This window comes from Vollenhovia emeryi, unplaced genomic scaffold (assembly GCF_000949405.1).
Source record: "Vollenhovia emeryi isolate VEMERY1.0 unplaced genomic scaffold, V.emery_V1.0 DF939710.1, whole genome shotgun sequence".
NCBI classification, from domain to species: domain Eukaryota; kingdom Metazoa; phylum Arthropoda; class Insecta; order Hymenoptera; family Formicidae; genus Vollenhovia; species Vollenhovia emeryi.
The window spans coordinates 1-12,051 of record NW_011966656.1 but is presented as its reverse complement, the minus strand read 5'-3'; the positions used below and the strand labels follow the sequence as shown (position 1 = coordinate 12,051).

The 12,051-nt window shown below is 31.7% G+C and overlaps 2 protein-coding genes across 4 annotated transcripts in view; both read right to left on the bottom strand.

The window, feature by feature from the left end:
• The window catches only part of LOC105556914 (transmembrane protein 245), a 9,224-nt gene extending 6,095 nt beyond the window's left edge, over positions 1-3,129 (bottom strand). The window contains exons 1-2 of one of the 3 annotated variants that reach the window (XM_012004024.1): positions 2,266-3,129; positions 529-1,527 (exon numbers count right to left, since the gene is read on the bottom strand). In XM_012004024.1, coding sequence (XP_011859414.1) covers positions 529-1,527; positions 2,266-2,781 — 1,515 coding nt within the window. In that variant the 5' untranslated portion in view covers positions 2,782-3,129. The remainder of the gene's footprint in view (positions 1-528; positions 1,528-2,265) is intronic. The other 2 variants (XM_012004025.1, XM_012004026.1) reach the window with 2 other exon arrangements.
• Positions 3,130-7,123: 3,994 nt separating this feature from the next.
• LOC105556913 lies at positions 7,124-12,044 on the bottom strand. The gene is made up of 4 exons (XM_012004023.1): positions 11,241-12,044; positions 9,156-9,486; positions 8,390-8,947; positions 7,124-8,309 (listed from the first exon to the last, which is right to left on the bottom strand). Exons 1-4 carry the CDS (start codon positions 11,373-11,375, stop codon positions 7,615-7,617), a joined length of 1,719 nt encoding a protein of 572 aa, XP_011859413.1. The 5' UTR covers positions 11,376-12,044; the 3' UTR covers positions 7,124-7,614.
• Positions 12,045-12,051: the final 7 nt, after the last annotated feature.

Here is a 12,051-nt window from a genome sequence, read left to right as displayed (position 1 = left end):
CTTAGGCTCATAAGTGAAAAAAATCGCAAATAATTCAGGAAAAAACATTTGTAAAGTGAAAAATACCTTTGTAGGAGTACAAATAAGACTCCAACTATCGTTCAAGTTTCTTACATCTAGATTTACTATGCGTTAAGAGTAGATATTGAAGTATTTCCAATTTCATGCACTTTTGTCTAAGATTGTACGTCCAATACATCCTTAAATATCTCAAAAAATATTAGTTAAATAAAAAAATGTTTCAGACAAAAGTTGTTCAAATTAATTGACAGAAGTTGATATAAAAATATAATAAAAAATAGTTTTGTTTACAAATTTCAAGATCTTTACGTGACCTTGACGACACTGTTCAAGGTCATATTGGTATTGCTATATAATGCGTCATCTGAACCTACAATTTTTGTTTTAATTTATTTTTTTTATCTTGCATATTTTCCGAATTATTCAGGGGTTTCCATCTTTTTTTCACCCTGTATATAATAACGTAGTGTATAATATAATGGACAAATATGCAGGTCCATTGCAGACCTGTATTGTGATGAAAATGGATGCACAAGTGGTGAAAACAATCAAGCCGAGTATCACGAGTGTAGTTGCTACCGCGTTGACGGAGCTTTTCAGAACGTTTCTCAGTTTCCCGTCCACAATAATGCTCAATTTGTAGAGACCTCTGATATTGGAGGGTACGAGCGCTTGATGTCGTTCCATACACCACGACCTGAGCGCACGTATCATTGAATCAAAATACCCGAGTATCATTTCCCAAAAGCCAAAATAGCTGCCCAACTGTTTGACGACGTAATACACTAGCGGGATCACGAGGATGTGCGCGATCCATCTGTGCTTCCAGAGGAGCATACCAGCACACGCGTACAGCGCTCCATACATATACTTGTCGGTGTCGACCTCGTCGTCCTGCGTATCCAGAGAGGTACGTAAGTCGGCCCTTATCTTGCCGAGTAGATAACGGTCGCGTAATGTCGCCCGAGCTAAAGAATATACGTTACGCATGCCAGGTTTATGCGTGGGCGACAGACCGGCGTCCGTATCCAGAGACATTGACTTGACGCCAAGTCTCGGGGGGCCACGTGCTCTCGCGACACTCGCTGCATCGGCGGACACCGATCTTTCCGTTTCCTCTCGAAAGCGGATCGGTGTGTCCGTACCCTCGCCTTCCGGAATACAGTCATTCGTCCGCTCGTCGCCCGTCACCGACGAGGCTGCTTTATCATCTTGCGAGCACAATAGGTCATTGGTGAGAGCGAAATGCACCGCCTGCGAGAACGTCAAGTGCCCGCCGTTCCGCTCGTGGCTGTCCATGATGACTAACACTTCGTAAATGAATCCTACTACGCACAGGATTTGCAGAGTGGTAAATACCAGAACTCGATAAGCCCCCGCTGTGCTCGACAGATACATGCTGATGATGAACCACATCACGAAGGATGCATAGCGAAAACGAAACGAGTTTGACGGTGTCCAGTAGATGTATAAAATCGTCAAGTAGCCAGCGAGCATGGTAGAGACCTGCGAAATAAGATCCGATGAAGCGAAGAAACAAAAGTTTCTTTGTATTTCTATATAGGATATATCACGCCTGCACAAGAAAAGTGACACAAAGAGCCATTTTATAGGAGAATGGGTTTAGACGATACTTTATTCACTCAACATATAGCCAAGAAGTGGAGAACTACTTGGTGATACAATTAATGTTTAAACTGCATTCACTTTTCACTCATTTATACCTTCCTCTCATCCTCTGCGCTTCCCTAAGCACTTAAACTATATTAATCTAAATGTTATCTAAATAACTCTCTTTAATGTCTTTTCTTTGACTGTGATTCCTGATACCTCTCTCGTCCTTCCTTCCCCTTTTCCTCTTCTTCCCCATTCAACATGTTCTCCAAGCAATATTTATTTCCCTCTCCCTTAAAGCCAAATCTTTTCTAGGAGAATGACTTTCAATCTGCTTGTAGATCATACAACTACAAGATCTGCCAAGTTGCTCTCATCTTTATTTTTCTTTCCTCTCCATACTGTAAGAATGTATTCTTCTCTCAAAGGTTCCTTCTTTCTAACTCTATTTTTAAATGAAATAGAAACTTTGCATTGATCCTTTTCGAACCAAAGTTTTACAACTACATCTGTGAAGCTCTTATGGACGAGAGTAAGTTAATAAATTAGAAAAATGCAACAACTCATATCTTTGATCAGTGCCACTTTTCTTGTTCAGAAGCGAGAACTACTGGACGCAAGGTAAACTACCGTGAAGATGTTGCACATCAGAATGAAGAATCCAGAAATGACGGTGAAGATTTGAAACATCCTCCAGGCGAGGCACGTTAATACGCTGGGGGTGTAATGATACACGCCTACAGCCGGCAATGTCAATGACGCCGCCCAGACAATGTACTTGATACGCGTCCACAAGAAGGTGCCCACCTTTTCGGAAACATTATCAAATATGTACACGGGCAGCAGGCCGACGTTGACAACCAGCGGAGTCCGCGACGCCTCCACTCTGGCGAACCAAGATTCCACCGCCGTGGCAAGCGAACACTTGAACGGAAAGAGAACGGACCCGCACAGCAGGGCCCAGATTAGGGGCTTGACAAAGGGACGAAGAATAATGTAGAGGCCGTAGCCGGCTGCGGAGACGAGGCACAGGAAGAAGAGCGCGACGGCGTTGTAAATCCCTTGCTTCAGAGCCTTCTCCTGACCCGCGCTGAAGCCCGACAGCATGTTGAGAAGGTTATCCATCGGCGAGCGGACGTTCTCCATCGTTATATACTTGGTTGCTCGGTAGTAACTATATAATAGCGATAATAATAACTTGTGCGCGAGTTGTCTTCAAACCGTTCTCGGTGCGTCCTCGCATACGCGAGCGACGAGAAGGCACATTTCTTGGAGAAACGACAGAAAACGCGCGACTAACGATGCTCACAGATAATCGCCACTACTGAGCCGCATGGCACACACGCGCTACCGCATATACATACATATATTCATACATACGTATGTACATACATACGCTCGCATAGACGCATATGCCAATTCAAATCAGCTGATTCAGAGATCGATTCTCCAGCGCCGGAAAAGCGAGAAAGCAAATCGGGGGTTCTGAGACAAGATAAAATGAGGAAATCTTGAGTTATAAACTTCCCGGATAACCAGTGTGAGCACAAGTTGCTTTCATATTGCTAACAAAAATGTTAGCATCTTGCTATGCATCCTATGTCGTCTATTGTGCTGTTATTTGCTAGCATTTGTGATGTCGGAAATTGTTGCTATCGGTACAGGCCTTTGACTATATAATCATGACTGCCAGTTGGCTTTTTTTCGATTTAATGACCGGAATTAAGTTGGCGCTGGGAGCTCATATTTTCGTATAAAACCTAGCTCAAACGATTGCTCCCGAATTGCTCCATTAGAATCCACAATTGCTCCACTTTTAAAATCAATAGTCAAAGAAAGAACAGGAAATCTTTATTGCAATCAGAACACGTCTTCTCCGAAAGGCGTACTCAAAGACAATTCGTAAAAATCAATCATCAACAACAACATATCGGTCCCTGGCGACCGACGTTTCCTCGCGCCGCAACTCAGCCCACGGCTTACTTATAGCGTTTTCGATTTTCTGACTCGGAGTCGGGTCGAGTCAGCAAATCGAAAACGCTATATTAGTTGCGCATTCACCGGATGGCTCCGTGGGGCGAGTGTAATGATGCCACCGTCTTCAATGGGCACAGCGCAACAATATTATTCTTTCCTTGATTTCTTCCGATAAAATTTTTATGCTCGATTGTTTGGCTATAACATTTTAATATAAAAAATAATTAAGTACCTAGTTTGTATAAATATTCAGTTTAGTTGGCGCCATTTGATGATATCATTACTTTTGTAGAGAAGATACTTTGGAGAGGGGGGAAATAAAAAAAATTTTTTTAAGTAAAAGATATCCAAATAAGTAAATTATATAATTCTTGATTGGATGACGCTTATACTTAATTGGCGCCTTTTTAAACCTTTTTATTAACAAAGTTTGTTTTACGCCAAAAATTATATTTCTTCTATCAAAAATACCTCCTTACAGAAAATTTCAACGGATAGAGATTTGCCAAAACGTAATCATTACCAATATATGAAGAATTTGACAAATACAACAAATTAATTCTGTATTTTACAATAGTTATTTTCCGAACAATCTGTGTCTTTAGAAATCTTTGCATTAACACTTAATTATTAAGACAAATCATTTAGTGACTTTTTTTACGAGTGATTTCATCTGCAGTTACTCAAAAGTAATACATTTTTTAAGAGAAATTCCTTATAACAATTAGACATTTAAATAACATATATAATACTTAAAAGAAAAATAGAGAAAAATTTATTTACAACATCAATGATTTTTATTGACCGTATCTGGCAATTAAAAAAATTGATTTCTTTATAATAAAGATTTATTCTCTATTTATAATATTGAATAGAATTTTCTCTCTGATATTAAAGGCCGACAAAAAGAATTTTATCAAACAACTTTAATCGGAGTAGGTGTTTCTTACAGATTTTTGATCACAAAAAAGCAATCCTGCTGACCAAATTGCTCCATCTGAAGAATGATATTAAAGTTATTTAAGAATACTTAAAAAATGTTAACTTTAATGACGAATATCTTGATAAAAAAGCATTATAAAAAATGGTTATATGAACTTGAGGGATTATTGTTATCTATTCTACATGTCCATGACTACCAGTCTTAACCGGAACACCCTGTTTAACGATATTTAAAATTATATACATAATTTGAGGGCAAATTTCAAGAAATAAAGGACTAAGAGCTGTGACAGGATGGTAGTATCTAAATATTTCGACACTATTACTACCCTGTCACGGCTCTTAGTCCTTTATTTCTTGAAATTTGTGTTTAACACATATTAAAGGTGTTTACACTTTGAACAATCATAAACTTATCGCAACTCTTTTCATATTGAAGCATATAATGCCTTATCCAATTTTATTAGCATTGAATTTTTTAGACTTTAGAATTAATATTTCTTTACTGAAATTCGCTCAGAAACTATAAAAATGTTTTTTTTTGTAATTTTCGTAGTATCAAAATTAATTGTTTTGTATGCTATTTTTGCATTCAATAATAAAAATAGATTAAACATATTGACAATTGTTTTTATTATCTCCAACATTTGTTGAATATACATATAATTTAATACATATTATTTTCCACTAAAAATAATGTTTGTGACAAAACTAATCAAAATCCACATTTACTAATGAATTGAGAAAATACTATATGTTTTATTAAGTTTTATAAAGTCAATGTGATGTCATACAAGAAAGAAATTAATTTTATGTAGAATGCAAGAAAATGTTTTACAAGATTCCTAATATTAATTCAAAATTTAATACAGTTACAGTGAAGAAAGTTATATCCAAATATATCTATTGTATATTAAATTAGTAATTACAATTTGCTAATACATTTAATATAGCTATTACAATATAATCTTTTTAAGTAACTGTCTCGGTTTGTAACTAACTTTGTCATAAATTTAATCAATTTTGATATTAGTAGATAAATTGGTTAATAACTTATTCGATAATATTGAATTCAAAATTTGGAGAATTAAGTACACTATGACTAGATTTCATATCAGTTAAATATTTAAAATTAACAGTTTAACGCATACTGTGTAATGCATATAGAAAATACTTATTTCATAAGTAATGTTTGCACTTGATTTAAATTTTATAAAAAATATCAATATTGTAAGAAACTATTTAACACTGACAATTGTTACAAAACGTTCTTAAATATTCCAACAAACATATTCCTATAAAACTTAAAATTTTCTTGCATCATATACAGGGTGTTATTTAATGTTATGTACTTATTTTAATGGGTGATTCTTGGACTAATTTTAAGTCGAAAAGTATAAGTCATATAAATGTATAACCTAAAAAGTTGGTTTTCGATTTACAGGGTGCTAAAGCTATTTTTTTTTGTTTTTATCAAAAATTTCGAAAACCGATTGAGATATTACATTAAATTTTAGGACAGCATATTATGGTGTAAAAACATACTTTTTAACAAAAAATTATTTATTTAACCAATGGCGTAAGTATGGCTACGTCATGATAGAATTTTAACTAAACAATTGTTACGCCACTGTTTATTTGAAACTGTTAGTATTAATTACCATTTAATTTTAAATAAAAAAGATGTCTTGCATTTTTGTCGTATACCTTACTATTTTGAAGAAAATAAAAATAAAAATTGTAGTTATTAAATGGATATCTGCAACTTATTCCTAAGCAAAAACCAGTTATATAAAATCACTAATCACAAGGCTACATTTATGTACATACTTATTTTTATGTACATTTTATATACGTTAGCCGAGTGCTGAGCGCTATATTCCTCTACGCGCCCAGTTGCCTGACAGAGCTTCTAAGTTGGTATCTCGAACGAGAACGAGTAGTCAGTGATGAGCCGAGAAAACGAACGGCGAAAATAAGAGTAACCGGCGCTTGTTTCAAATAAACAGTGGCGTAACAATTGTTTTGTTAAAATTCTATCATGACCTAGCCATGCTTATGCCATTGGTTAAATAAAAAAAATTTTTTGTTAAAAAGTGTTTTTATACCATAATATGCTGTCCTAAAATTTAATGTAATATCTCAAACGGTTTTCGAAATTTTCGATAAAAACCGAAAAAAAATAAAAACTTTAGCACCCTGTATTTCGAAAATCAAGCTTTTTAGGATATACATTTATATGAATTTTTCGATTTAAAAAATTAGCCCAAGAATCACCCATTTAAAAAAGTACATAACATTAAGTAACACCCTGTAGATATGATAAATAGAAAAAAAAATTATATATAATTTGATTCAAGGCACTATTCAAAGTACAATCAAGAAACAGAGAGAAGAGAAATAGGTAATAAATATTATAATAAAATATAGAAATAATTCATTGGTATTTTTACAATTTCAGAAATGTATAGTTTTAGAAATTATTTACATAGCAAAGAATAATTAATAAAAAGATATTTTTTATATAAAAGAATTAGAAAAAAATAGTAAAATTTGTTTCTTGAATGAATTGATTAATAATTAATTTTTATATTCCGTAAATGTAAAGAGAATATTTTATCTAATAAACCAGTAGAGGAATATATATTGAAAGTCACCAGTGATGAATAAAATAGAAATAAAACTTTTTGTTGATCCAACTGGCAATATAATTAGTTAAATGTTACATTTGGTACCTTTCAATCAAAATATCATGCAGGTTCTTATCAAATAACCGAACTCGTGCATAGATGTTTGCAGAGCATAAATTATAGCAGACTCATAGGTCATTGTCAACGCAAGAATTCGTCAGAAAAATTATTTTAACTTAAGTGAGCACGTTTACACGTTATAAAGTTCCGAGTTTAACTGAAGTTCATTTAACTAATTATATTGTCAGTTGGATCAACAGAAGTTTTATTTATATTTTATCTAATAATTTATAATCGCAATCATCATTAAGTAACAAAATACCGGTGTAATCATGTGTTGAACACAAAATATAAAAATTTTACGATAACACTAAACATTTTCGTGTAATAAATTAGACATTATGGAATCCATCTTTATAACTTGTACTTTCGATATTAATGTTTTCTTTGAGTCTATGTTGTATGAAGACCAATAACTTATCAATTCTGGAAATTTATTGTTATCAACGTGTTTGACTTTGATAGATGTAAATTGTTTTCGTGAATTTAAATTTGGTTGACAATTAAGTTTGTTACACAATTGTATTATATCACATTGACTGGCATTAATAGGTTGAACATCTGAATAATTCACCAAAACTATAAGAACTCTTTCTACAAGCATTTGTTCTGTAAAGGTTGTTTTTTCTATGTGTTCTGATGGTGAATCCATCCATTGCCAGAACTTAATGGCAAATTCAGAATAGTAAGGTTTATTCATTAAAAATACTGGCTTTGATGCAAATGTATTCAAACTCATATGATCCCATATAGTTATTGGCTCTTTTGTTAATCTCTGCAAAGTTAGATTTATGCTGGTACGACACATATGTCCTGGACATATTCCTTCGTTTTCTATAGTCAGATGATGATAGAAAGTAGGCCTCCAACTGTATTCATCATCATATGATTTTATTATTGCAAATAATCGTGGAATTGTCGCCGATTCCATGGAAAATTTCTTATGTATTTGCGTTGTCTTTAAATTATGGAATAATTCTTTCCAAGACATGTATCTTGTTATATCTGTAACAGATAGGTACTTTTTATGATATAGATAAAAATTTTACAAACTAAAATATAGGAAAATTATTTAAATAACATACATTTTGCACTGTTATCATAACAAGTATAGGATATATTGCCATTAGGAACAAGATTATATATATCAATAGAAATGCAATTATTAATTGAATAACGTTCCAGTAATTGGCCATTTTTGCCAGATAAGAAAACAAGAGATGACACATTTGTATGGTCTATTGCTACGCTTAATAAATCTTCAATATCATCTGCATCAATGTCTGGTACAATAACTGGTAATTTAGAGACTGTTCGAGTCGTGGAACTCCAATGAATTGTTCCAGCAATCGGTTCTATGCTAATGAGCAGGCCTTGTTCACCAACAACAATGCAATCTGGTTTTCCAGATTGGTCAATATCAATACTAGTACAATCTATAACAGTAGGTAATCGTTTTAATGGAACCAGCCATAATGGTAATCCATTATCTCCTTGCATTGATATAACGCCTCCTCCTTTTGGAGGTATCTGTCTCTGATGAATTCCATTTCTTGTATCATTCTTTCTGTATTGTTCACCATGAAGGAGAAATATTAGATTATATGGAGATCCAGGCACTATGGTAATAGGCCCATATATTTCTGTTTTAATGAAAAAAATATAACAATTAATACATTAAAATTACATTATTAAATTGCAAAAAATAACTTTATAATATTTAAATAAATAATTATTAATACCTCATGCAAATATTACAGAATAAATAATCTATTTATCTTTACATGTACTTGTTCTATTTAGAAATACAGATAAAAATGGCAGTAACGTAACTTAAAGTAATGAACTCACCTACATCTTGCAAAGATTTATCCCATGATATAGACGAATGTGGTTCAATAATAGGTGAACAAACCATCGAGCTGTCACAAGGTAATACATACAAAAAAATTACTATCACAATAATGCATAATAATATTGATACAAATAAACAGAAGCGTCTCATCGGTGATATATCTTTTCTTTTCCAAAAATCATCTTGCTCACTTCCTTCAATTACCATTATTGGTACATCATCTCGATAATATTTGATTGTGTTTTGTCTATTTCTTGTATTATTTTCTACATTTTGTGTTTCGTCCAATGGATAAAATATACTATTTTCATGATCTGGATGCAATTCCTGAACCAAAAGAGAATTAAATTAATAAACATATTAATAAAAACATTTACAATGTTATTTCTGCATAGAAACATATTCATGTAATTTACTCAAAACTTTAGCCTGTAAAAGGATGTACATATATGGATCTCAGTAGATCCTCAATAACTACATTAAATAATTTTATAAATTCTGTATAAATAATCTTTATAATTTATTTCAAATGTTATATAAATATATTTATAATAAATTATTTGCGCATCAATAATCAAATATGTATAATTAAATGTAATTAAGTAATTTACATTTCATTTCCGAACAATATACATAAGTTCTGATTTTACATATTTATTTAAAATAATTGTGGAGTGATAATAATAGCATCTAAAACTTTTATGAAGAAAACTAAAGAAAACTTGATTAGTCTTTCCTATAGTCGATGTTTATTATAGTTGTCTTTATTATAATTACATGAAGAATTGCATATTTATAACATATTTATATATTTATCATATATTATAATTATATATTTTTTTAAAGTCAAATAGCAATATTGAAATTTTTCAAATATGTATATACGTATATTAATTTCCTATAACTTCACTATTAAAAAATTTTTTTTATTTGATGTAAAAGCTAAAATAATTTTTATATTTGTGTCAATGCACGCAACGTGTTTTAATAGTACCAAACCTCATTTACATTTTATTATTTTCTAGTTAATTGATTTTCTTAAATTAACATAAACGCTGTATAAACACTAAGCAGCACTTTGTTCATTTGTAAGAACACTTAACAAATTTATTTTACTATATTATTACCTTAAGAAGTAAAAACTTATTTTTCAATTAATTTTAAGTAGCTTTAATAAAACTTGAAGTTTAATAATTAAAATGTTTTATGTTAAATATCTATACAAACAGTAAAAGAATAAATGTACTTCATTCTTAAATATTTCATTACATTCATTACATTCATTTAAACCTTAGAGAAAAGTATACATCACATATAGTTTCTAGATCTGTCTGATTTCTGTTGTATATTGTATTGTACACCTTGTGCATTATACATAAACACAATATAATAATGTAACTATATATATGAACAAATATATATTTATATATGAATAAATATATATATATATATATTTATAATATATGAAATATATATATGAATAAATATATATATTTATAATATATGACAAACCTATAAACATGTTCTAAGTATCCCTATAATTTTTCATGTGTAACTATAATAAAGACAACTTTAATAAATATCAACTATAAAAAAGACTAATCAAACGTTTTATTTAATTTTTTAAATAAAAGTTTTAGATGCTATTATCACTCTATAATTATTTTAAAAAATATGTAAAAATCAGAAAGTATGTATATTGTTCAGAAATTAAATCCTAATGGAAATTATTTAATTATATTTTATTAATTTTGTGTGTGTGTGTGTGTGTATATGTGTACGCATGCATATGTGCATACTTGTGTTAACGTGCATACATAATATATATACTACATATAAATATGCATACATTTTATCATAATTGACATAAATATATACTTGTTCTCAAGAAATTAAATATTTTTAGAAGACAATATCATTCTTTAAATTTACAAAATTCTATAGAAATCAAACATACAATAAAAAAATTTTTAGAATTAAATTTTTTCACAAAGTGATACATTATTCTACTGATATGTGCAATTCCGTAATATATATTATATATACTAATAATTATAGTGATATAACATTCGCTATCTTACCACTATTGTAGTATTATTAACCTTATAAGCAATATTGTTAGGTTGAGTTAAACGTTCTTCCTCATCCTCGGTATCGGTATTGCTTATACTTTGTGGAAGAGGAGTATAACCTTTACCACTATGATCAACCGACATGTCAAATATCACGTTCTCGTAATATAATTATTTGTTGCTTTCTATGACAACATAACTAAATCATAATTATTGTTGTCAAGTAGTGTCAAGTATAACGCAAGCAAACTTGGGTTAACTCCGAATTGAGATCTTAGAGACTATAAGTAAAGACTAAAACAAGAAAACCAAACTGTCTGTTTAGAATTCCCCACACTTGACCGGCAAAGAACGTATTTTTAAATAATTTTTATTTGCCATCGTTTGTATTTCATATGAACACGTTTGAAGTGCAATTAAAAAGGTTCGTAAGTTATTAGTTTACTTGTAATTAATTAATTACTTTTCCACCCTGTACTCTAACCACAGTATAACCAGAGGCGTATTTTCGTTATCCAACCACAACCACTGATCTATATTATAACTGGATAGTGGATGCCCCCTTTCTAGCGCAAATTTTCTGTCCCCACTTGAACAGCGCCATGTTGGAGAAAGTGTGCCATTTTCGGGCATCATCGGTAGCTGTCGTAAATCGTCGTGCGCGCAGTCGTATACATATATATCGTTTCTCAAGCACTGAAATATATACTAACTGGAACGCGCGCTAGAGCCGAGCCGTGTGTACCGAGAGAGAGCATCGTCGAGTGGCCTTTGTCATTGTCTAGTACAGTTCGAACCAAAAGTTATCTCGAAGCGCAGG

Coding starts and splice junctions, on each gene's coding strand:
- LOC105556913 (XM_012004023.1), bottom strand. CDS start 11,375: ATGTCGGTTGATCATAGTGGTAAAGGTTATACTCCTCTTCCACAAAGT. Junction 9,487..11,240: donor TTAATAATACTACAATAGTG/GTAAGATAGCGA, acceptor CTTTTGGTTCAG/GAATTGCATCCAGATCATGA. Junction 8,310..8,389: donor TTATGATAACAGTGCAAAAT/GTATGTTATTTA, acceptor TATCTGTTACAG/ATATAACAAGATACATGTCT.